Source organism: Mesoplodon mirus (assembly GCF_964341445.2).
Source record: "Mesoplodon mirus genome assembly, chromosome: 3".
In the NCBI taxonomy this organism is placed as follows: Eukaryota; Metazoa; Chordata; class Mammalia; order Artiodactyla; family Ziphiidae; genus Mesoplodon; species Mesoplodon mirus.
Window position 1 is genome coordinate 15123751 of NC_138978.1, and position 26359 is coordinate 15150109.

At 49.5% G+C, this 26359-nt stretch overlaps 1 protein-coding gene across 2 annotated transcripts in view; it reads left to right on the plus strand.

The window, feature by feature from the left end:
• Positions 1-4213: 4213 nt before the first annotated feature.
• The window catches only part of PLEKHM2 (pleckstrin homology and RUN domain containing M2), a 40733-nt gene continuing 18587 nt past the window's right edge, over positions 4214-26359 (plus strand). For both annotated transcript variants that reach the window (XM_082614499.1, XM_082614500.1), the window contains exon 1: positions 4214-4322. In XM_082614499.1, coding sequence (XP_082470625.1) covers positions 4263-4322 — 60 coding nt within the window. In that variant the 5' untranslated portion in view covers positions 4214-4262. The remainder of the gene's footprint in view (positions 4323-26359) is intronic.

Genomic DNA, 26359 nt, shown 5'->3' on the forward strand with positions numbered 1-26359 from the left:
CCTGCTGGGCCAGGTCTGTGGTAGTTTTACGACCTTACCTGCCTTCCCTACTTCTTCCTTCATCTGATGGTGTTCAGCCGCAGGAGACTTAGGTGCGGACAATACATTTAAAACAAAAGAAAGATCATTTTTCCTGTGTCACTGCTTTGGAAACTAAGACAGATTTGTTCGAGGCCCTAGAGTGACTCAGTCGAGTCTCTTGATGCCTCAGAGTCTCATGCACTTTCCACATGATCAGCAAAGTCTTGTGCAATAAATGAATAGGTTTCAATTTTGAACTTAATGACTCCCAACACCCAGATTGATGGGCACTCTGTTTTCTTCGCTTTCTTTTTCTTGTTTATTTATTTATTTATTTAGTTTTTGTCTGTGTTGGTTCTTTGGTGCTGCGCGCAGGCTTTCTCTAGTTGCGGTGAGCGGGGGCTACTCTTCGTTGCGGTGCACGGGCTTCTCACTGGGGCGGCTTCTCTTGTTTCAGAGCACAGGCTCTAGGCTCGCGGGCTTCAGTAGTTGCAGCACGCAGGCTCAGTAGTTGTGGCTCACGGGCTCTAGAGCACAGGCTCAGTAGTAGCGGCGCACGGGCTTCGTTGCTCCACGGCATGTGGGATCTTCCCGGACCAGGGCTCGAACCCGTGTCCCCTGCATTGGCAGGCGGATTCTTAACCACTGCACCACCAGGGAAGTCCCGTCTTTGTTTTTGATAGGCGGGGATGGATTCCATATTTGAGCTCTGGGCCTGGGGCAATTATTTGCACATGAACACACACACTGGGCCCCCTCCCCTTCCCTTCAAGAAGTCTTGTGAGACTAAAATATACCTCACTTCTCCCACCCACTCACATACCTATGCAAACCTTAGGAATCTGCAAGGTAGTGAGACCATACGTTCCTCCTGAATGTTGTAAAAAGTTGAATCTGACCATCCCCCAATGCGTGAAGATAGAAACAACATGGCAGAAATGCCACCATCTTGCATCACACCTGTTAATCACAAGTGATAATAACACCTGTTGAAGCTGTCTTGTGCCCAAGCCGTTTATAGGAAGGTGGTGACCAGCAGAAGATGCTGCCCAGAAGATGGCTTGCTATTAACAGCAGGGAGGAATCGCGAAGCTCGTTCGTTCCACTTTGGGTTGAATGGATCCTCAGAAGCTGGAGTTGCATCAGATAAGTTGGGGCCTGTAGGCACCCCGTCTGGGTGCAGTGGGAAGGGAGTGCATCAAAGCTGTTAGACCAACCGGTCGTTCAAGCCGGCGTTCCTCCTGCTTGCCACAGACACCTTTGGACACCAGGCTATTTGTTTCCGAATTCAAAGTCATGTGTCCTTTGCCTTCAGCCTTTTCTCTACCTGTCCAGTGACTGCAGCCTCAATCCCCACCTGTCCTGCCCTCTGCCTGGCTCCACAGAGCCTGTTATCTCCTATTTTCCTGAACTCAGTAATATTATTATTTTTAAAATTATTTATTTTGGCTGTGCCGGGTCTTAGTTGCGGCATGTGGGCTTCCTAGTCGTGACATGCAGGCTTCTTAGTTGTGGCATGCGGACTCTTAGTTGCAGCATGCATGTGGGATCTAGTTCCCTGACCAGGGATTGAACCCGGGTCCCCTGCATTGGGAGCATGGAGTCTTACCCACTGGACCACTAGGGAAGTCCCCTGAACTCAGTATTATTAAGAAAATACCCTGGGGACCTCCCTGGTGGCAAAATGGATAAGACTCTGCACTCCCAATGCAGGGGGCCCAGGTTCGATCCCTCATCAGGGAACTAGATCCCACATGCATCCAGCAGCTAAGGAGCCCGCCTGCCACAACTAAGACCTGGTGCAACCAAATAAATAAATAAATAAATAATTTTTAAAAAAAGAAAAGAAAACACCCTGGGTTTAGGGATTTTACTTCTTTCCCTAAAGAGTTAGACCAAGTCCCTATAGGGTTACCTCTTAGAATAGTACGAAGAAATGTAAAGGGATCCGTGGCTCAGAAAAGGGTACAAATTGTTTCTGGGCTCCACAATTTGCTGTATGATTTTAGGCAAATTACCCTCACCCCTCAGTTTATCCATGGCTACAAGAATTGTTATTTGAGTGTTTCCTTTTTTTAATATTTATTTATCTATTTATTTATTTGACTGAGCCGGCTCTTTAGTTATGGCATGTGGGCTCTTAGTTGCAGCATGCGGGATCTAGTTCCCTGACCAGGGATTGAACCCAGGGCCCCTGCATTGGGAGCATGGAGTCTTAACCAATGGACCAGCAGGGAAGTCCCAAGAATTGTTATTTGAGGATACATGAGACAAATGTATGGAAAGCACTTAGTTCAGTTCATGGCACATAGTCAATACTCAACACATCATTATCATCATCGTTGGTACTAAGAACTCTTGCCCTTGACCCTGATCCTGGGTGGTAACAGAATGCAGCAATCTGTTTCTCCTTCCTTTTCCTGACACATACTTTTGTCCCCTTATCCAGTCACATAAAAACAAAAAATATCTACTACCATCTTGGGTCTTTCCTGGGAAACTGAGGGATGGGGAGGTATCTTTCTGGTGTGTATAGGGTGGGGTCCATCTAGGATAAGCTGTACAATCGGTGTTTCAGATCATTGCTGGGGTGACTGGGTCTGGGAGGCTGAGGGAAGGGTAGCCTGAGCAGAGAAGAGGAGAAACTGGGGAGCTATAGCTGAGAATTGGGGTATCTTTTTTAAAAAATAAAATTTATTTATTTACTTATTTATTTATAGCTGCATTGGATCTTTGTTGCTGTGCATGGGCTTTCTCTAGTTGCGAAGAGCAGGGGCACCTCTTCATTGCGGACCACAGGCTCTAGGCGCACGGGCTTCAGTAGTTGCAGTGCGTGGGCTTCTCACTGCAGTGTTTTTTCTTGTTGCAGAGCACGGGCTCTAGGCACATGGGCTTCAGTAGTTGTGGCACGTGGGTAGTTGTGGTGCAAGGGCTTAGTTGCTCTGCAGCATGTGGGATCTTCCCCGGCCAGGGCTCAAACCCGTGTCCCTTGCATTGGCAGGCGGATTCTTAACCACTGCACCACCAGGGAAGGCCAGAATTGGGGTATCTTAAGAATAAAAAGGATGACGATCATTTTACAATATATACATATATTGAATCATGTCATGCACCTGAAACTAATATGTTATATATCTCAACTTTTAAAAAGCGGAAAAAAATAAATACAATGATATATATTGACAACAACAAAAAAAAAGGAATAGAAAGGAGGGACTAATGGATGTATCAGGAATATACTTATTTGGGAACCAAATGAGTAAGTGAGCCCGGTAGGAGACTGAGAACCTTAAGTATAAGTGGCTTCAAAACACGGTGAAATTTGGGAAGAGTGCTGTGTGGGGAGAAGGGGAATTGTTACTGTGGGTTTCAGGGCTGAGGCAGTGGGGGGCCCTCAGGATATGTGGACCAGCTGAAGAAGTGGGATCAGGGTGAGAACTGGCAGGGGCATCAGGACTGAAGATGAAGGTGAGGCGAAGAGGGTGTGTTTTGGAGGCAGGGAGGGGTACCGAGGACCCGGAGTGTCCTGAAAGTTTGGGACCGGGAGGTGAGGGTGGGGAACCGAGGAGTGGAGTCGCCGGGTCCTCTGGGCTGGTGAGGGTCAGGCTGGCCGGTGGGGACCAGTCGGCCGGGGTCTGTGGGCAGCTCCGGGAGGGGGTCTCTGCGCTGCCAGAAGCCAAGGGGCCTGAGAGCCAGAGTCTGAGCATTGAGGGATCTAGGGGACCTCGAGGCTAAGGAAGGGGACGCTACCGATGGAGTCTGGGCCGTGGGGGTCTCCGGGAGGCGAGGTGTCCAGATCCCTGGGGTCCGAGGGGGCCTCCGGGGGCCCCGAGCGGAGCGGAGGAGGGCCTCCAGGGTCTCTAAGAAAGGCCGAGGCACCTGCGTCTGATAGCCGACGGCGTCTCCGGGGTCCCGGCTCTAGGGGCGTGGGCGCGGGTGCGGCGCCGGCGTCCCAGCCCGACCGCCGGCCTTGGCGCCGCCCCGCCTGACATCAGTTCCTGCCGCCGCCGCCGCCGCGCACAGCCCGTGGCCTCCTTCCCTGCCGGCCGCGCTCCGGAGCCGCCGGGCCGCGGCAGAGCGAGGGGCCGGGCGAGGCGAGGGCCGGGCGGTGGGCGCCGGGCCCCGCGGCCGGCACGACGGAGCCCCCGTACGGCCGGCGGCAGCGGTTGCTGGCGGCCCCGGGGCCCCGGCGCGGGAAGCGGCGGCGGCGGGGCGGCGGCGGCGGCGGCAGCGGCGGCGCCATGGAGCCGCGGGAGGTGAAGGATCGGATCCTGGAGAACATCTCGCTGTCGGTGAAGAAGGTGAGCGCGGCCTGCCCTCCCCGGCCCGGGCCCCGAGGCCAACCCGGCCCGCCCTGTCCGGGCCCCCGACCCCATCCAGCGCCCCCTTCTTCCCCCGAGTCGTTCGCGCGGGCCGGGGTCCCTCCTGTCACCGGGGCTCGGGACACCGCCCTTACCCTCCGCGACCCCGAGGACGAGGAGCCGCCGGGAGCCCCGGGATTTTGGAGGGGAAGCCCGGCGGCTCACGTGAGCGCCGCTGCCTCCGAGCTATTTTTAAAAAACAAAGTTGAGGTCAGCATCCTGGGAGCCTCTGCAAGCCAGGCCCGGGGGCCCTGAGTCACTTAGAGGGGCCGCCACCCGCCAGGACCCCCCACTCTGGGGGTAGCAGCAGAAAAGCTCTGGGAGGGCCCCACCTGCAGAGCATCCCTGGACGGCGTCGCTGCATCCTCGATCTCCCCTGTGTTTGCATCTCGGGAGTGGCAGTCTGGGTGAAGGCCCGTGATAAGCAGCTTCGTCTTCCCAGTTCTGGGTGACACTGCCTCTGGTCTTGGGAAATTCCCTGAAAAATCTTGCCCAAGGATGGCAGTTTTGAAGAGGCTTATTTCAGAGCTTTGATTGAGAACCTAAAGTACCTTGCACCATGTGGAACATGGTGACACTACAGTGTATGGGGCTCCTTGCAGTAGAGATCAATGTCCCAGTTCCAGGTAGAGAAAACCTATGACCTATTAAGGGCATGTAACTATATGTGTGAAGGAGTCAGCTTATCTGAGGAAGGGTCCCAGATAAGAGACAAAAGGTAGAATTCATATTCACTTAAAACCAAACCAGAATCGATAATCATTTGAGGAATATTGTTGGAATGTTTTCCTAATTAGAATTCCTAGTTCACCCGATAGTCTCAGAAACTACGAGATGGTGGTGGAGGCAGGGATGACTTGATGGGTAGGAGGAGGCTCATCACATTGGTTTAATTACTTCAACAGACCAAAATGAAGAGAATTCATTAAATAAACCCTTATATTTGTTTTTTTTTAATATTTATTTATTTATTTATATAATTATTTATTTTGGCTGCGCCGGGTCCCAGTTGCGGCATGCAGGATCTTCCTTGCAGCATGTGGACTCCTTAGTTGTGGCATGAACTCTTAGTTGCGGCATGCATGCGGGATCTAGTACCCAACCAGGGATCGAACCCGAGTCCCCCCTGCATTGGAAGTGTGGAATTCTACCCACTGGACCACCAGGGAAGTCCCAAATCAACCCTTGTATTTAAATAACCGTGTTTTGGTTCAAGCCCTGGTCTGGGAAGATCCCACATGCTGCGGAGCAACTAGGCCCGTGAGCCACAACTACTGAGCCTGTGCGTCTGGAGCCTGTGCTCCGCAACGAGAGGCCGCGATAGTGAGAGGCCCGCGCACCATGATGAAGAGTGGCCCCCCGCTTCCCGCAACTAGAGAAAGCCCTCGCACAGAAACGAAGACCCAACACAGCCAAAAATAAATAAATTAATAAATAAATTAATTAATAACCATGTTTTCCCCCCACTTAAATTCCTCAAAAGCAACATAGGCAAGCAATTTTACCTTTCATAAAGATCAGTGTGGCATAAAAAGAAAAGTCGATTCAAAATGTGCTCTTACTAAAAGTTTCCTCTAAAAGTACAACTAAAAGCAACATTGCAAACATCCAGCGAAAGTTTTATTTAGTTTTCCTGAGCTTTGCTAATGCAATGGGGTATTATTTTTGCTTACTCAAGGAGTGTAGGATGAGCAAATAGTTTGTTTAAAAGCAATCCAGGGACTTCCCTGGTGGTGCAGTGGTTAAGAATCTGCCTGCCAATGCAGGGAACATGGGTTTGAGCCCTGGTCCGGGAAGATCCCATAGGCCACGGAGCAACTAAGCCCATGCGCCACAACTACTGAGCCTGAGATCTAGAGGCTATGAGCCACAACTACTGAGCCTGCGAGCCACAACTACTGAGCCCGCATGCCACAACTACTGAAGCCCACACGCCTAGAGCCTGTGCTCCTCAACAAGAGAAGCCACTGCAACGAGAAGCCCGCGCACCGCAACGAAGAGTAGCCACCGCTCGCCGCAACTACAGAAAGCCCGTGCGCAGCAACGAAGACCGAACGCAGCCAAAAAAAATAGATAAATAAATAAAATTTTAAAATAAATACATAAATACATAAATAAAAAAGCGATCCATCTTTGGTAATGGAAGACAAAGGAAGACTGCTGACCTTTCTAATCTAATCTGGGCTGGTTATGGCTTCATGTAGGCCTCGTGTTTTATCTTTAGATTTCCAACTTATAAATAAATGGGAAAGTCCAGGTAGAAAGGGGGTGGACATGTGTTGTAAGCACGAATCTTTTGAGGGCAGAGAGCCACTCTGTGAACCAGCCTGCCATTTATGAAGGAGTTGGGTGTGCTTGACAAGATGCTTATCATTGGATGCGTTTGGACAAGCAAGGGTGCATCAGAAGGTATGTCGCACGCACACTAGAAACTGGAAACCCATCCGCGGGTGAATCACGACAAGAGGCGTGACTAGCATCATGGATAAGAACATGGGTTCTGGAGTCTGGTGGCCTGGATAGAATCCCTGCCCTGCCAATGAATAACCCTGTAACCTTGGGTAGGTTCCTTACCCTCTCCATGCCTCAGTTTTCTCATCTGTAAAGCAGGGATGAAATTAGTGTTGTTGTGAAGATTTGATGAGAGTATGTACGTGCAGTGTTTAGCGTGGTGCTTAACCCAGCCTTACTAAGCTGTCTTACAAATAGAACTACCATATGACCCAGCAATCCCACTACTGGGCATATACCCTGAGAAAACCATAATTCAAAAAGAGTCATGTACCACAATGTTCATTGCAGCTCTATTTACAATAGCCAGGACATAGAAGCAACCTAAGTGTCCATCATCGGATGAATGGATAAAGAAGACGTGGCACATATATACAATGGAATATTACTCAGCCATAAAAAGAAACGAAATTGAGCTATTTGTAATGAGGTGGATAGACCTAGAGTCTGTCATACAGAGTGAAGTAAGTCAGAAAGAGAAAGACAAATACCGTATGCTAACACATATATATGGAATTTAAGAAAAAAAAATGTCATGAAGAACCTAGGGGTAAAACAGGAATAAAGACACAGACCTACTTGAGAATGGACTTGAGGATATGGGGAGGGGGAAGGGTAAGCTGGGACAAAGCGAGAGAGAGGCATGGACATAGATAGCTAGCGGGAAGCAGCCGCATAGCACAGGGAGATCAGCTCTTTGTGACCCCCTGGAGGGGTGGGATAGGGAGGGTGGGAGGGAGGGAGACGCAAGAGGGAAGGGGTATGTGAACAGATGTATATGTATAACTGATTCACTTTGTTATAAAGCAGAAACTAATACACCATTGTGAAGCAATTATACCCCAATAAAGTTGTAAAAAAAATAAAAAATAAAAAAATAAGCTGTCTTAGTCTGTTTGGGCTGCTGTAACAGACCACGATAGACTGGGTGGCTTGTAAACAACATACATTTATTTGTCACAGTTCTGGAGGCTGGAAGCCTGAAAACACTGAGTCCCAGCATGGTCGGGTTCTGGTGAGGGCTCTGTTTCGGGCTGGGTTGCAGACTGCTGACTTCTCCCTGTGTCCTTACATGGCGGGGTGGGGGGAGGGAGCTCTCCTGGGTCTCTTTTATAAGAGAATTAATCCCATTCATTAGGGCTCCACCTCCTAACACCATCACACTGGGGGTTAGGATTTCAACATATGAACCTGTAGGGGGACACAAACCTTCCATCTGTAGCATAAGGGGTCGGTTTTTTCTGTTTGTTTGTGGTAGAGCTAATTCCTCCCTTTCACAAGGTCTGAAGATGGCTAACGACCTTACCACCCAGGCATTGCTAATTGGCCTTGTTACCCACTTCCTTTGTATGTTGCGTTTCAGAAAACTATTTTATGATTCTGGCATATGAAGGGCATTTGGTTTTCTGAGTCAGAGTATCTGCTTCTAATAGGAATCGGTTCAGCTATAGCAGTAGGCTTTGAGGGCTAGCCGTCTTGGGGTCGGATTTGACCTTGAACACCAGTCCCTCCTAAATTTGTTATACGGCGCCTTGAGAGTTGCTTCGCCTTTTTCGTCCATCCTACCGCTAGTAAAATGGTCTAACCGATCCTTTTATAAGGACGTTGCATGAAGAAAACGAGGTGTGATTTCTGCAAAAAAAAAAAAAAAAAAAGATCCATGTGTATTAGCTTTGTTTGCAAAGGGTGTTTGAGATCTTTTTATTGAAATAGAATATACCTACAGAAAATAGCATATACTTACACTCCTAAATGTAGAGCTGAGTGAGTTCTCACAAAGTGAGCACATCCACATATCCAGCACCTAGAGCAAGAAACGAACACAGCCATCATTGCAGAAACGACACCCCCAAGTGCAACCACTGTTCCTAAGCAGCGTTGTTGAGTTCAGCTATTTTCACACCTAGATTTTGTGATGCTGAACGTGCCCTGTAACACCAGTGCAGTAGCTGATCCAGGGAACCCGTGTTCTGATATGAAGGCAGGATTCCTGGGGGTTAGAGAGAATTGGAGAGTTTAATAGTTAGCACAGTTAAATGACAATGATAACAATGAAAGGCAAGTGCCATATGAAACATCCCAGACGCAGACAATAAAGCTTGTGGTTCCCGATTTGTTAATAGCTAAAGAGAGACGTCCAAGTTAAAGAGTGTTGGCATTTTGAATTGGCGTGTGGTTCTACTAAATAGCGTCTTCTCCAGGGGAGGGGAGGCAGTGGTTTTCATGAGAGTTTTGTTTTTGTTTTGTTTCTGAGGAGCGTGTCTGTTGCACACGCTTGCAGTCTGAGCAAAGGCTCTGTGCAGTGGAAGGCAGCCTCTGCCCTCCAACAGTTCGTATATTGGTTGGAGGGAGGATTTAAAAAGTCACCAAGGCAAGGAGAAGCCTCAGAGAAGGCGAGCTTAACTGAGTCTTGACAAATGGGTAGAATTCAGAGACAGAGAAGAAGTGGGCATTTAAAGTAGAAAGTAGGCACTTAACATCCCCAAGGCAGTGGGGACATCCGGGTGGCCTTCTGAGGACAGTGAGGAGACAGAGCCGTCTCGGGAGTGTGGACGGTTCTCCTCGATGCGGCTGGAAAGTACTTTCCTTCGAAGCTGTCCAGCACAGTGGATACAGATGCAGGTTACAAATGCAGGATACAAATACAAGTACACAGACCTCGAGTTGGGTTTGAATTTGGGGTTTGTCACTGACCATGTTGACCCTGGCAAATCACTGGCCCTCAATCAGCCTCAGCAGTCAGAACCTACTCATAGTTGTAATGAGAATGAAATTACAGGCGATGACACACTCAGAGCACTGAGTGCAAGGTCTCATGCATAACAAGGCCTGAATAAGGTATTAGCTACCATTAGCACTTGCAAGTGTCTGTGTGAACCCTGCCATTTTCTCTTGTGCAGTTTTCAAAGTCTTACACTACACTTCTCTGTTTCTTCAAGCTCATGGTTTGTCAAGACATTTTCTTCAAAGACCAGATGGTAAATATTTTCAGCCCATGTGGTCTTCGTTGAAACTATTCCGTCTTGCCCTTGTAGCTCAAAAGCAACCACAGACAATCCATACATGTAGCTGGATTTGGCCCAGAGCTGCTTTGTATTTGTGCACAAAAAAGTCCTCCCCAGGGTAGGCTAGGGATTGCTTTCAGAGAAGCTGGTGTGATGGCCAGTCCCATAGTCAATGAAATCTCTATTGTCACTGGGTTTTTGTACTATGTCAGGCTTGTGGAATGACTACGGATGCTCGTAAATACCACTGGATGTGTGTCCACGTATCCTGTCTTTCAAAAACATTTACTGATCACCTTTCTTCTGTCCTCACTGTCCTAGGCCCTAAAAGGGTAGAAGTGAGCAAGGCAGATAAGATCTCTGGAGTGGATATTCCAGTAGGAGTGAAACCGTGCACCTCAGATTGGGACTCGAACCCAGTCCAAACCCAGGCTGGGACTTGAACCCAGCCAAAACCCACAGTCTTCCAAGTGAGATCACACACCTGGTTTCAGGACTTAATGAAGCTCAGGTTGGTGAGAGCCAAAGTGATAGGTAAGACGTGGAGAGAAACAGAGCGTGGGCCATCTCAGAAGGTGAGAAAGGCACCAGGGTATGGGGTTGTCAGTTTTTATAGGAGTGGGTAATTTCATAGGCTAATGAGTGGGGGGAGTATTCCAGCTATTTTAGGAAGGGGCGGGGATTTCCAGGAATTGGGCTACTGCCCACTTTTTGATCCTTACTGTGGGTCTTGGAACTGTCATGGCACCTGTGGGTGTGTCATTTAGCTTGCTGACGTAAGCGTATACTGAGGCTCCGGGTCTAGTGGGCCATCTTGGACCCATTTGGTTCTAATCAGTTTATGTCATGTCCTCGGGCTACGTTATTCTTTCAGAGGTTGTGCCCTGCCTTCTTCCCTCCTGTTTCAGGAGGAGAAGGTGATAAGTTAGCAGACAAACCAATACAAAGACCTTCAGATTGTGATGTGTCCTGAAGGCCTCGGTCAGGAAAGGGTGGTGAGCTGGCAGAGGGCCTGCTGCAGAGGGGGGTGGTCAGAGAAGACTTGCCAGAGAGGTGACATTGCTTCCAGCAAGGGACGCTGACTAGGATGAGAGAGTGAGACATTAGTCTAGGAAGACGAGGAGTTGTTTTAAAAAATACACAAATAGCTCAGAAGTGTATAAAATGAAAAGTAAGCGACCCCAGTTCTCTGTCTCCTCAGCCCCAATTTGGATCCCCTTAAACAGGGTGAATAGATATGTATTGAGAAAGTAACCCTCCTTGAGAGAATGTTCCTAGGTCGGGACCACCTTCTCTCACAGAGGACAACCGAGGTCCCCAGCGCCCTCCGTCTGGGCGGGTTGCCCCACCGGGCTGGGCTCTGAGTGGCCTATTTCTGGCCAGGCATACCCTGCGTTGAGCGGGGGTCTCCCGATCGGGGTCTGCTGACGCTGGTCTAAGAGCTGCAGCTGTTCAACCTCGCCTGGCAGTGCAGCTGAAACGGCTGGGTCCGGTGGTGGGCTTTTTGCCCCCATTTTTCCACTCCACCAGAGAGGTTAGATCTGCCAGTACATTAAAAATGAGCTAAGGCAGCTCTTTCCCAGAGAGGACCTGGTAGTTAGATCTATGTGGGAATTACACTGACCATTTGGTTTCAATCAATAGTTTTGTTCTCTTGCCTTCATGGAAAAACTGTTAAGAGTTTTAAAATCTTAAGCATTCTGAAAAGCCCTGATGACCTGAGTCACCTGGGCAAAGAGCTCGATAAAATAATAAATATCCACACACACATTTTATAAACAGAAGTGCTCAGGGCTCCCCCTCCCCTGCCCGAGTCCTGAGGTTGGCAGTAGCTGTCTCTCTGTAGCCTCACATGACGGAGGCTACCTAGAGAGGGATGAGTGGCTCCAAGCAGGAACCACTTAGGTGTGCCCCTGAGCCCCCGAGTGACCCCACCCAGGCCCAGCATGAGACGCGAGTGGAGAAGTGGTCAGTGGTTTTTCTGAGCCCTGCCTGAGTTTTACTGTGGTTCTCCTTTTGCAAGATGCTCCTCTGATGTCAGGCCTCTGTGTGAAGGCTGGTGGCATTGTGGTCCTTTCCACCCCATCACAGGACACCCCAGGCCCTCTCTTTCTCCGTGCCTTGGCTCTAGCATTAGGCTCATCCACCTCGGAAGGCCCCGTTTGATGACTGGAGGCCAGGCAGAAACAGGTCTGCATCAGGCAGCGGCAGCTCCGTTCAGTCGGGGTGGGCCCCAGCCGTCTGTGTAATCACAGTGGACACACGGAGTTTCAGAGGGAGAAGTGGCGATGCCTGCGGGTCCCCCTCGAAGCTCATCCGGCTGGAGCCCATTGGGAAAAGAAATTTCCCGGCAAGATTGAAAGGCTGCTGATGGCTGACAGAAACGTCAGGCCTAAAAGCTAATGCTGAATGAGGGTGGGGTGGTCAAGACGTTTCCACGTGGAAAGAAAGGAGCTGGTATTCTGGGTGCGAGCATTGTGGGAGGAGAAAGCTGGCGTTTGTAGGTGCTGGGGGGGCTCCGGGTGGGTCGTTCTCCCCCCTCGAGCCTTCAGTGCTCATCTCTGGCATCAGGATTTGCCACCATGGCAAGGAGAGTGTGGTGTCACTGAGGCTGGCAGTGCCCTTCTGTCCAAGGAAAGCAACGGGGCTTTTCCCCCTTTGATAAAAAGCTCTCCCGGGGGCTTCCCTGGTGGCGCAGTGGTTGAGAGTCTGCCTGCCAACGCAGGGGACACAGGTTCGAGCCCTGGTCTGGGAGGATCCCACATGCCGCGGAGCAACTGGGCCCGTGAGCCACAGCTACTGAGCCTGCGCGTCTGGAGCCTGTGCTCCGCAACAAGAGAGGCCGCGATAGTGAGAGGCCCGCGCACCGCAATGAAGAGTGGCCCCCACTCGCCGCAACTGGAGAAAGCCCTCGCACAGAAACGAAGACCCGACACAGCCAAAAATAAATAAATAAAATAAATAGAAAAATAAATAAGAAAATTAAAAAAAAAAAAAAAAACTCTCCCGGGTGACCTCAGGGACACCCACCCCCCGCCCGCGGAACAAGGTGAAGTGAGCAACCCTGGGCCCAGAGCTGTCCTCCCTGGGGTTGCTTTGGGTGACCGTTCCTTTCCAGCCCTGTCCTCCTCCTCATTGCTGCTTGCTTGATGTCTGGATGTCCTAGAACTTCCATTTGAGGCAGGGGAATAAGGACAGAGTCTGGGAGAGTCCATCTGGCTGGAGCTGAGAGTTTAGGTCCTTGATCTGTTGGTTGGTATGACCACCTAGGGTTCCAAGAGCATCTCCTCTGTCCTTCTAGCAAAGCAACTGGTTCTGCCACAGAGACATTCTCCCATCTTATGTATTTGTAATTCATCTTTATTCCTTTTGCTTCTAAGGAGTCACAAACATTATAGAAATGTATAAGGAAGAAAGTGGTCCTTTCCTATAACCGCCCCTCCTCCCTGGCTATCTGTACTTAAGAGTTAGAACTAAAAGAGTCTAAGAAACCCAGTAACATGTAAGAGCAAGGGAAGGACTAATGTAGACTTGACATCCACACTTAATTTTTGAAAGTCGTCAACTTCTGTTCACACTTCACCCTAAGTTCTTTATTTTTGGTGTTACAGACTACTGAGGCGTGAAATGTCCAGACACGCTGACAGGAAGCGGAGTGATCATAGCAGAAGAATGCTTACATTTAATGCACTCACCACCTGCTGTTCACACACACTTCCTCAGTCAGGCTCACAACAGACTTGCAGGATGGATCATGATCCCTGTTTAATACATGAGGGAAGCAAGGTTTAGAAAAGTAACTCGCCCAAGATTCTGACCCTCATAAGGGGCAGATCTGGATTTGAACCATGTTTCTCACTCTTGCTCTTCCCATTTCTCTGAGCCTTTTCCGTCTCCATCATGTCTGTCCTGAAATTATAACAGATAATCCATCCCCACAGGTCAGTCTTGGGGGCCAGTCCGCTATAAAACCACCCGTTCATTTAACAAATGGGCGCCTATGTTGTGCTGGGCACCCTTCCAGTCGCTAGGACTCAGCAGTGAACAGAGCCCACCAGGCCCCTGCCCCCTCGGGGCTGACACTCTAGAAGACGAGACCAGCGTTAAACAAATCACAGCGGATGGGGCGTGTGCCCTGCCCCAGGCCCTCCCACGTGTCCTTCAGGAACCTACCCATGGTGCCCTCGGCACACTTCCTGACCCTGTATTTACACCTTCAGCCTCCGAAGCCTCAGACTGTCTCACCTCTCAACCTAAGTCGTGATTTAGACAGTGACTGGATGGCCATTTTCCTCAGCAACGGTATGGCTGTCTGGGTGGGGGAGGTACTCATGAGGTCACATTGCAGTTACGGCGGAGGAAGAGGGAAGTGAGAGATGAACACAGAGTCAGTGAAGGCTCCCAGGCTTTGGGAGACTGAGTAAAATGAGGCTTTGAAGACCTCCCTCCCTCCTCCCGCCGGGGCTACACACAGCACTGAATGTGAGCGCTCAGAAAACAGAGCAGGGTTCCTGCCAGCTTCTGCTTCCATCGCAGCGGTACAAGGACGGAGTAGAATCCTGCCTGCGGCGTGTTCTTTCAGGCCGTTGGTCGGCTTCTAGGTCTCTGCTGTTTGCCCGGGGACCTCTCGGGAGGGCCTCTTACATTTTCTTCTCCACTCTGAAAGGAGCCCTCGGTCCCTCCAGCAGAGGTCAACCCTGTGCTGAGTTCAGAGGCAGAACAACCGTAGTACCTCGGGGCTGGGACACTCCCCTGCTGGGAAGAGGAGCATTGAACTGCTTTTGGAAACCATATTCTGTCAATTTACCCAGTTACCAAGAGATCTGTGCCCAACTAGGCTAGTCCCCTCCTGCTGTCATCGATCCAGCACTCCAAAGAAAGCGCAAAAAATGAAATCCATGGATAATCCAAGTACCTGCTTTTTCTTTTTCTCTTTTGGCCGTGCCACGCGCTCCTTGTGGGATCCTAGTTCCCTGACCAGGGTTTGAACCCGGGTCCCCTGCCGTGGAAGCACGGAGTCCCAACCACTGGACCGCCAGGGAATTCCCAAGTACCTGCTTTTTTCAGCTTTTCCCCTGTATATCTTTCAACAGAGCTGCCAGTAAAGCAGAGAGCCTGCCAACTCCAGCAAAGGGGCTAATGAGCAGTGATTGGGGAGGTGGGAAAGAAAGCTGTATAATTGGGTGTATTTAGTGGCAAATGAATGGTTCAGAAGCGTTGATTTCACCCAACTTGCTTCAGGAACAATGCAGGCCCATGGTAAACAAACAGCACACCCTTTATGGCAACCCTACATGGGGTGGTGCCAGTCAGTCCCAGGATGCCACCAGCCTGGGCACAAGCCTTTCCCGGGCAGGGGCATTGGCTGCAGGACTGTGTTTTTCATGCCCACCGAGAAACCAGGCCCGTCGTTTCTGAATGGCAGGAGCTCTGACTGGTTCTTGTGCAGAGGTGTTGCCTGGGTTCTCTAGTTCTATAATCTACTATAATTGATTCTCATTGGGAATGAGCTCTTTTCCAGGCTAAGGTGGGGCGGGATCTCAGGTGAGGGATTTTAAAATGAGGAGAAGAAGTCAGATACATTGCGGTTGCCTGGGGTCGGTGGAGCCGTGGACACCCAGTGGGCCTTAGCTTCTGTGGACATTCTCATGTCGTCTAGGAAGGAAGTGGCTGGAACCTTCCCGACATCGCCCCCCTAAGCTCCCAGCTCCCATTCGACAGAGCCCTGGGAGTGGCCCAAGACCCTTACTGCTGTCCTCCTCAGTAAGACGCTGGGATGAGCACTTTCCGGATGGTCACAGCAGGTGCCCCTGACCTTCACTTTATCCCCAGGGAGGATGGAAGCAGAAGGGGCTCCAGGAATAGCTACCTCTGTGGTATCTGAACACACCGGGCCAAGACACTGCAGTAAAGCAGAAGGACCACTGGACAAAGCCAGGAGGTGCAGGAAGTGTCTTCACTTCCCTGGGCCCCAGCCTCCCAGACCCACGAGATGAGGGTTCTGGCTAAGTGATTATTTTTCTGATTTTCAGTGCATTCAGTAGTTAAAGTTCCATTCACTGAGAGCCTCTCCCTTGCTCACTCTAACTGCCCCCCACACCCTCCTGAACGAGAGGCTCCAGGAGAGGAAGACAGTAAGAGGCCCTCCCGAGAGGTCCCTGCGCAAACACCAGAGACCTGGAAGCCAAGCGACAGCCTGAAAAAACACGCCACACACAGGATTCTACTCCATCCTCGTACCACTGGTGATTTCTAAGGGCTCTTATGCCCTTAGATTCTGAAATTCTTCATCCTGGCCAGCGCCCAGCCTTGTCTTCGATTCCAATGGAGAGTCTTTCCAGAAATGCTGTCGACAGTAGCCTTCCTTTCCTTGGATCATGTAAAGCAGGCATTATTGCTCTTTTTTATAATTAATTAATTAATTTATTTATTTATTTTTGGCTGCGTTGGGTCTTCATTGCTACGTGCAGGCTTTCTCTAGTTGCGGCGAGCGGGGGCTACTCTTTGTTGTGGTGTGTGGGCTTCTCATTGCGGTGGCTTCTCTTGTTGCGGAGCACGGGCTCTAGGCGCGCGGGCTCCAGAGTGCAGGCTCAGTAGCTGTGGCGCACGGGCTTAGTTGCTCTGTGGCATGTGGGATCTTCCCAATCCAGGGCTCGAACCCATGTCGCCTGCATTGGCAGGCGGATTCTTAACCACTGAGCCACCAGGGAAGTCCCGGCATTATTGTTTTTAAGAAACTTTGCTAAGATTTAAAAGACTCCAGCCTGCCTGCCTTATTATTTATTTATTTGTTTACATTTATTTTTGAGAGGAAGGGTGATGAGCACTGGCCTTCTCTTCAGATCCATGAGAGTCTGTGTCTGAAGCCCGTGCAAACTACTGGTGCGGGATCAGGGTGGGGACGTTGATTCGGTGGCCGCACCAACCCTTCTTTAGCCGTTGTCTGCCATGGATGAGCCCTCATGGGGTCCCTCTCCCTGGGGGCGTCCAGGCATCCAGGTTTGGGGACATCCTAACCCCAAAAGTAATAAATGGTATCACACAGCTTGACCTCTGCCTGTCCTCGGAGGGTCTGCCTCAGAAAGAAGAGCAAGTGTCCGCGAGGCCCACAGGTGCAGCTTGAACCCAGCAGAGGCCCCACGGCGGCTAGCATTCCAAAGGCAAGGCGGGCAGAGGCCTCCCACTTCCCGCAGGCCTCGTCCCTCGCCCGTGCCGCACCCCAGCTGCAGCCGGTGAGAGGCAGCCCGGGCATGAGGTGTCCAAGTGGGTCCTGCAGCTCAAGGTGGCTCCGAGTTTGAGTTGAGTTCGTGTAACCGGGGCCATCGTTGGTTTAATTTGTAAAAGAGGTGCTCCGAGGTCGGCTGGCAGTCCACCTCTCTTCAGCTGGGGTCTTTTCTGCTTTTGGATTTCTACTTCCTAGGCCTGCACTGGGGAGGCTGTTCTAAATACTCTGTCGTCTAAATACATCTGGTCCCCGTGGAGCCAGTAGAGCGGCTGCTGTTACCCGGCGACCTCCTCCCTGAGCAGCGGGAGAGTTTCCTGTGTTCAAGGCCGGTGTCCTCTGCGTGCTGAGCAGGGATGCAGCAGGCCCAGCCGTGAGCCCCAGGGTGGTTGGGCGGCTTACACGGGCATGTCAATAGCCTGGGTCTGTCCAGCCTCACAGACTCTCCCGCCTTTGTTGGGGCAGGGATTTTTCTCCTGCTCTGTAAACCTAGGCGTGCCGAGCCCCCACCCCCACCCCGCCCGCCCCAGTACAGACCGTGGGCAGAGCAAGATTTCAGATCCCCGGCTGTTTGCTGAGCAGCATCACAGCCTCTTTGGTCTCAGCTGACCAGGGAGGAGGAAAGGAGGCCCCTGGAACCAGCTCATGTTCACGTGGCCATTGTTAATCTTTCACAGCTGCCGTGGAGTTACCTATCAGGGACCAATTCTGGAAGGATTTCTTGGTACCGACCGTAGAGCTAGAAATTGTTTCATGCTTATGCATCCAGGAGAGAGACAAGACCGAGAGGGCCTGGCTGTGGCAGCTCTGAGCAGAGAGTGGGACTAACCCTGATTAAAATGCCCGGAGTCAGGCATTTCTTGGCTTGCGGAGGTGCGCCACCCCCATGTCCCTGCAGCCACGGGGTCTGGCACAGTCTCGTGATGGCCAGTCTTCCCAGAGGGCTCAGCAGGGAGCACCGGCCTCCTGGCCATGAGAGTCTGGGGTAAGCTGAACCCAGCTCTTCCTGGCCTGGGTGCCCAAGTGCACCTGGAGAACCGGGAACAGGGAGAGAAGAGCAGCTCAGCCAGTCTGGGTGTGGCCTGGGAGCATGACTTGGAGATGAGGCCTGAGTTCAAGGGCTCGCAGGAAACCATGGCTTTAAAAACAATTTTTTAAAAATAAATTTCTTTATTTATTTATTTCTGGCTGCGTTGGGTCTCCGTTGCTGCGCGTGGGCTTCCTCTAGTTGCGGCGAGTGGGGGCTGCTCTTCATTGAGGTGCGTGGGCGTCTCATTGTGGTGGCTTCTCTTGTTGCAGAGCACGGGCTCTAGACACGCGGCTTCAGTAGTTGTGGCTCGTGGGCTCTAGAGCGCAGGCTCAGTAGTTGTGGCTCGCAGGCTCTAGAGTGCAGGCTCAGTAGTTGTGGCTCTTGGACTTAGTTGCTCCACGGCATGTGGGATCTTCCCGGACCAGGGCTCGAACCCGTGTCCCCTGCATTGACAGGCAGATTCTTAACCACCGCACCACCAGGGAAGCCTTAAAAACAATTTTAAATCTTATTCTCTCTCTCTTCATTCTCAGAGGACCTTGCTTATTTTTTTTAATTTTTAAAAAAATTTATTTATTTTTGGCTGTGTTGGGTCTTCATTGCTGCGTGCTGGCTTTCTCTAGTTGCGGCGAGTGGGGGCTACTCTTCGTTGCGGTGCGCGGGCTTCTCATTGCGGTGGCTTCTCTTGTTGCAGAGCACGGGCTGTAGGCGCACGGACTTCAGTAGTTGTGGCACATGGGCTCAGTAGTTGTGGCTCATGGGCTCTAGAGCTCAGCCTCAGTAGTTGTGGCGCATGGGCTTAGTTGCTCTGTGGCATGTGGGATCTTCGCAGACCAGGGCTCAAACCCGTGTCCCCTGCATCGACAGGCGGATTCTTAACCACTGCACCACCAGGGAAGCCCTGCCTTGCTTTTTAAAATTTTCTTCCCATGAGGATTTTTTCATCCTCCCTCCATCAAGCTCCCATCTGTGGCCACCCCTCCCCTGGGCAGTGGATCCCACCCCGTCTTTCCTGTTCAAGGACTTGGCTCCTTTACTCCACCCCCATTTTCCTGCCACCTTTTTGGCAAAGCTGGTCAAAGGAGTTTTCTGTATTGGTGTCTTCTCTTTTTTCCTTCCTTCCTTCTCCTCTTCTTTTCTCTCTTCTAACCAAATTTAATAATAATTATTACCCCATGTCAGCAAACATCTCCCGTTTTCAAGTTCCGATTGCCTCATCAGTGTCAGTCTACAAATACCTCATTTGCTTGAAAACAGGATCCAAAAAAGCTCTGACTCTCCCTGGCGGACTCCTCCCAGGCTTTCTTCCCTACCTCTTCACCCCGATTGCTTTTCATCGAGGTTCCCAGCCCCTCCCTTTATGTGGGAACGTGACCCGATGGACTGATCATTCCCTCCCTCTGCAGACTGTCTTCATGTAGCTTCTGGAACACACACTGTCCGGATTGTCCACCTGCCTTGCTGCCTGTGCCTTCTCAGTCTAAAGCAGTGATCCTCAGCCCTGGCTGGGCATTAGAATTATCTGGGGAGTGTTACTAAGAAATGCTGGTTCCTGGGCCCCACCTCCAGAGTTTCTGCTCTGGTTGATCTGGAGAGGCGCCTGGGCATTGTTCTTTTCCTCCAGTTCCCCAAGTGGCCCTGTTGTGCAGACTGCGGGAGGACCCCTGGTCTGACACTGGAGCACCCTGGCTTAGTGCTCAGGTGCTTCTCTCTCTGCATTCCCAAGATGATCTCATCCAATTCCACAACTTTAAATCCCATCCAAAGGCTGATGGCGCTGACCTCTCTCTGAACTCCAGACCCATTTATACAACTGTCTCCTTGACATCTCTACTTAGATACCTGATAGATGGTTCAAACTTACCATGGCCGGCACAGAACTCCACCTGATCTGGAAATGGCACTGCCATTCATTTGCTCAGACCAAAAACCTTAGAATCATCCTTGGCAGCTTTCTTTCTCTCCTTCTGCACATCTAATCCATCCGTAAGTCCCTGGGGTACCACCTGCAGAGTAACTTAAATCTAACCCTTTTTTGCTTCCACGGCTACAGCCAGCTCCAAGCCTCCATTATCCATCCACACTGGTGATAGCCTCCCAGCCAGTCTCTCTGCCTCCACCTTGGCCTTCCAGAGTCCATATATACACCACACAGATGCTAGAGCGGCCTCATAACATACATATTGGATTATATTACCTCCCTGTTTTCAGTAACTTCCAATAACTTCCCATCAAGCTAGTAATGAAATGCCAAGTCTTTTACCACAGCCTGTACAGCTGCACATGATGTGGCCCTTGGCTGTTCTCTGAGTTCGTATCACTCACATCCTTGCCACACCAGTCTCCTTACGGTTGCCCCTGCCCCAGGACCTTTGCACATGCTGTCCTAACTAGAATACTCTTCCCCTAGTTACCTCAGTAGTCATTGCCTCAGTGAGATCTTCTCTGACCCCATATTTATAACAGACCCCTGATCCCTGCTTTGTTTTTTTTATAGCATTATTCATCCCTGGCACTATATTATATGTTTGCATACGATTTACATTTTACAAGGGCCGGGACTTCTGTATAAGAATAGCAGCTGGTGTATTCATAGTGGGTGCTCAGTAAATCTTTGTTGAAATATATGAATCTTCAAGGCTCGAGCCTCCTCTTCTGGCCACTCCTGAACTGAGCATTGGGCAAGAGACATCTCCTGGCCCAGCCTGTGACAGGTGTGCATTCCTTGTCACCTCTGCTTAAGGCTCTAGACCAGAGGTCAGCAAACTTTCTATAAAGGGCTGGATAGTAAATATTTTAGGTTCTGCAGGCCATACAGCCTCTGTCTCATCTACTCAGTTCTGCCATCATAGTGCAAAAGCAGCTGTAGATAATACAAAACAAATGGGTGTGGCTGTGTTTTAATAAAACTTTATTTACAAAAATAGGAGGCGGACCCACTGGCCATAGTTTGCTGACCCCTGCTCTAGACCCCTACTAATTGTGAAATTTTCAGCCTTTTCCCCAAATTTTCATGAGCATAAAGGAAACACTCAGAACCACTTGGCAGTCTGATCAGCAGGATGAATTTCTTCCCAGAAGTGAGGAAAGCTCCTCCTGAAGCAACTGTGGCTGATTTAACCAAACAGTACACTTCCTCACTGCTGGAAAGAGGCCAACTCGGGGCAAAAGGATGGAGAGAGCAGGCAAGCTTTCTTCTTAAAGGAGCCGCACCAGCCTTTCTCCTCCATCCATCTTCCAGGAAGCAGAGCTGCAGAAGACACTGGTCTCATGTGCACCGTGGGCTTTTTAGTTCTTGTGACTTAAAGAAGAGGGGACTGCGTTTCACTTTCTTGGGTTCTCCTACAACATACTAGAACAGCATATTAGAACAACACTTTACGTACGTCATTCACTCGGGGATCTTGAAGCCAGGTTGGATGAGAAGACCTGGCTTGAAAATCTGCCTCTGCCACTTACTAGCTCTGTGACCTACTTTACGGGGTTGCTGTGATGATTAAGTTAAGTGGTGTTTGTGAAATACGTCATCACAGCTGCTTACATTTATGAAGTGTTTCCAAGGCGTCGTGCTCTTTGATAAACAGCTAAGGTATCATCTGAACCCTCACCCAGCCTGTAGGGCTGTAGAGCAGGAAGCGAGTTTAGAGAGGTTAAGTAACTTGCCCAAGGCCACACGGTGAGTGAGCAGCAGAGCCCACGTTCAAATCCAAGTTGTCTGCCGCCTTCCTAGTGCACATAACAAGCATTCAATAAATGATGGCTCTAATTACAGCCAGTGGTAGCTCCACCAGTAAGAATTGTGTGTAACTGAAGAGTAACTTGGAATAAAATTTGGCAGCTGTGCTTCCAGGCACCGTTGTGTCCATTATCCTCATTTCATTGATTCGCTTGCTCAGGGGCCCTCAAGTGAGGCCTCGATGTTTGCTCTCCTCCCACTTTCAGAGCCTGTGACCTTCCTGGTGCCGTGAGTGGCTCCTCGCAGCTGCCTCTCCATGGCGGGGGAAGAAGACTCCAGCTGTGCATCTTTATGTGGTGCTTTCTGACCAGCTCCCAGAGTGTGAGCTCAAGCTGTTGACGGAGCTCCTGAAATTCTCCCGTCACTGACTCAGAGACAGTCCCTTTCGCCTTCCTGCTCCTCTCAAGAACTGTGCTGGGTTGCCACATTGATTGAAGGTCTCCTTGTTCCCTGAGATAATGGAAAATTTTTTTTCAACCTGCTGTAAAAGAGTGGTTAAAGAATAGGCTTTGGAACCACCTGCTGATGAGCTGGTGAGCAGAATCCTGGTTCTTGAGAGCAGAGAACATCACCGAGTCCTCTTTGCCCCTGAACTTACGTTTAGCTAAGTGGTGTGTCACTGGTGTGGCTAAGAATATGGGTTCACTGTTCCTTCTATTTATTTATTTATTTGAAATGTAATTAACTTACAATATTATATTAGTTTCAAGTGTACAACAGTGATTCGATATTTCTATTCATTATAAAATGATCACTATGATAAGTAACCGTACAAAGTTATTACAATATTATTGACTATATTCCCTATGCTGTACGTCAGGGGTCCCCAACCTCTGGGCCACGGACTGGTACCGGTCCATGGCCTGTTAGGAACCGGGCTGCACAGCAGGAGGTGAGTGGCGGGCGAGCGAGCGAAGCTGCATCTGCATTTACAGCCGCTCCCCATCGCTCGCATTTCCGCCCGAGCTCCACCTCCTGTCAGCACTATGGTGAGTGGTATAATTATTTCATTATATATTACAACATAATAATAATAGAAATAAAATGCACAATAAACGTAATGCACTTGAATCATCCCGAAACCATCCTCCTGCCCCCATCCGTGGAAAAATTGTCTTCCAAAAAACAGGTCCCTGGTGCCAAAAAGGTTGGGGACTGCTGCTGTACATTACATCCCCATGAATTATTTATTTTATGACTGAAAGTTTGTACCTCTTAGTCCCCTTCACCTATTTTGCCCATCCCTCCACCCCTCTCCCCTCTAGCAAACCACCAGTTTGTTCTCTGTAGCTATGAGTCTGTATCGGTTTTGTTATGTTTGTTTGTTTGTTCTGTTTTATGGCTGAGTAATATTCCATTGTATATATACCACTTCTTTATCCATTCATCTGTCGATGGACACTGAGGTTTCTTCCATAGCTTGGCTATTGTAAATAATGCTGCATGAACCGTCACCGTGGCTTCATTATTCTTAAGAATGTTGGCTAGGGGCTTCCCTGGTGGCGCAGTGGTTAAGAATCCACCTGCCAATGTGGGGGACACAGGTTCAAGCCCTGGTCCGGGAAGATTCCACATGCTGTGGAGCAGCTAAGCCCGTGCGCCACAACTACTGAGCCTGCGTTCTAGAGCCCGTGAGCCACAACTACTGCAGCCCGCGAGCCACAACTACTGCAGCCCACTTTCTCAGAACCTGTGCTCCGCAACAGAAGCCACCGCAATGAGAAGCCCGCTCACCGCAACAAAGAGTAGCCCCTGCACACCGCAACTAGAGAAAGCCCGCACGCAGCAACGAAGACGCAACGCAGCCAATAGATAGATAAAAGAATCTTGGCTAATGTTTACTGAGCGCTCGTTGCTTACCAGGATCTATGCTAAGCCTTTTGCATGCTTTATATCATTTGATCCCCTAAACCAATAGACCTTTCTGCAATAATGGACTGTTATCTATATCTACACTGTCCAGTACAGTAGCCACTAGCCACTGAACATTTGAAATGGGGCTAGTGCAACTAAAGAACTGGATTTTTACTTTTGTTTATTAAATCCAAATAGTCACATGTAGCTAGTGGCTACTGTATTGGACAGCTCAGCTCTAAAGAATCTTTTGAATCCATTTTACAGATGAGAAAAAAAATGAAGGTTAGAGGGTTAAGTAATTTGCCAAAGCTACTCAGCTCTATAGTAGCAGAGCCAGTCTTTGGACCCATGTTTCCTGTCCAGAGCCCTTGCTCTTCACCACCATGTTATACACTCTTTCTGTTACATTTTTTGCAGAAATTGTCTCCTGGTTAATTGTCTCCTGGTTACAGACTGTTCCCTAACTCTTAGTACCATGTGTGTGTATGCAGCCTCTCCCCTTCAAATGTGCAAGACCTATCCAGAGAAAGCTGGAAAACTTACCAAAGTATGTAAAAGAAGACATGCATAAATGGAAAAAAAAATTCCATGTTCGTGGATGGAAAGACTCAGTTTTGCAAAATCACCATTTCTCGGGCTTCCCTGGTGGCGCAGTGGTTGAGAGTCTGCCTGCCGATGCTGGGGACACAGGTTCATGCCCTGGTCCGGGAGGATCCCACATGCCGCGGAGCGGCTGGGCCCGTGAGCCATGGCCGCTGAGCCTGCACGTCCGGAGCCTGTGCTCCGCAATGGGAGAGGCCACGGCAGTGAGAGGCCCGCGTACTGCAAAAAACAAAACAAAACAAAACAAAAACAAAAAAAATACCATTTCTCTTCCAAATAATCTCTGGATTCAGTATAATTCGCCTCCAAATCCAGAAAGTAATTGTAATGAAATACTATTCTAAAAGAATGTGCCAGAATAGTCGAGACAGTTTTGAAAAAGAAGGCTTGGGGAGTGGGGTGGCCTCATTCTATCCATATCAAAATGTTGAATGAAGTGAAAATACTTAGAAGTAGGGGACTGGCACTGGAAGAAACAATGGATCAGTTAAACAAAACAGTCTAGAACAATGGCTTATTAAATCACAAATCAGTAAGGGACTACTAATAAATGTGGAAAATGGGTTATCCATTCAGAAATTAATAAAGCTGGATCCTCACTTCATGCCACACATAAAAATCTAAACATTAAAAAAGAAACCAAGAAAGTCCTAAAACTATAGAAGAATAAAGGTACTTTTGTAATATTAGACTGGGAAAAATGGGAAACTATAAAGGAAAAGATTGACAGATTTGACTATACAAAAAAAAAATAAGAATTTCTCAATAGGAAAAATAAAAGTACCATAAGCAAGGTTTAAAGGCCAATTGAAAAATAAAATAAAGAAAGGTCAGTTGACACTGGGCAAAAACAAATGAAAACAAAAACATCCCACGTAGCAACATACAAGATTAAAACTTTAGCAAACAAAGAGCTTCAACAGAGCAATAAGAAAAAAACAAGCAGGGCTTCCCGGGTGGCGCAGTGTTTAAAAATCCACCTGCCAGCGCAGGGCACACGGGTTTGAACCCTGGTGCGGGAGGATCCCACATGCCAAGGTGCAGCTGGGCCTGGGCACCACAACTACTGAGCCTATGCTCTAGAGCCCTTGAGCCACAACTACTGATGCCCGCATGCCAAGAACCCGTTTTCCACAGCAAGAAAAGCCACCGCAATGAGAGGCCCGCGCACTGCAATGAAGAGTAGCCCCCCACTTGCCGCAACTAGAGGAAGCCCGCGCGCACCCACGAAGACCCAACACAGCCATTAATTAATTAATTGATTGACTAATTAATTAACCAATTTAAAAAATAAACTGCCAAACTGTTTTCCAGAGTGGCTGTACCCTTTAAAAAAAAAAAAGCAAACAGGAGAAGGTTGGGCAGAGGTCTAAATAGGCAATTCACAGAAAAAGAAATACAAATGGCTAATAGGATGTTCCACTGCATTAGTGATCAGAGGAGTACAATTTGAAACAATTAGATACTATTTTTCACCAACTGGACTGGCAGAAATTAGACTAACTATATCCAGTGTTGGCCAGCATGATGGAGTGTAAATCAATCCAACATTTTAAAAGGGCAAATGGCAAGACCCAGCCAAATTGTAAATATGCATGTTCTTCAGCTCTGTGTTTCCACTCTATATACTGTTCCACCATACAGAAATACCCACCCAGGCATCCCCGGATGTACATTGCAATATTATGTGTGATATCAAAGAAGTAGAGACAACAGCTATATCTAACAACAGTTAAAGCATGGTACAGCATATTTTAGAATACACTTGTGGCTGTAAAAAAGAATGGAGTGAGGGCTTCCCTGTTGGCGCAGTGGTTGAGAGTCCACCTGCCGATGCAGGGGACACGGGTTCGTGCCCCGGTCCGGGAAGATCCCACATGCCGCGGAGCGGCTGGGCCCGTGAGCCATGGCCACTAAGCCTGCGCGTCCGGAGCCTGTGCTCCGCAACGGGAGAGGCCACGACAATGAGAGCCCCGTGTACTGCCAAAAAAAAAATAATAATAATGGAGTGGA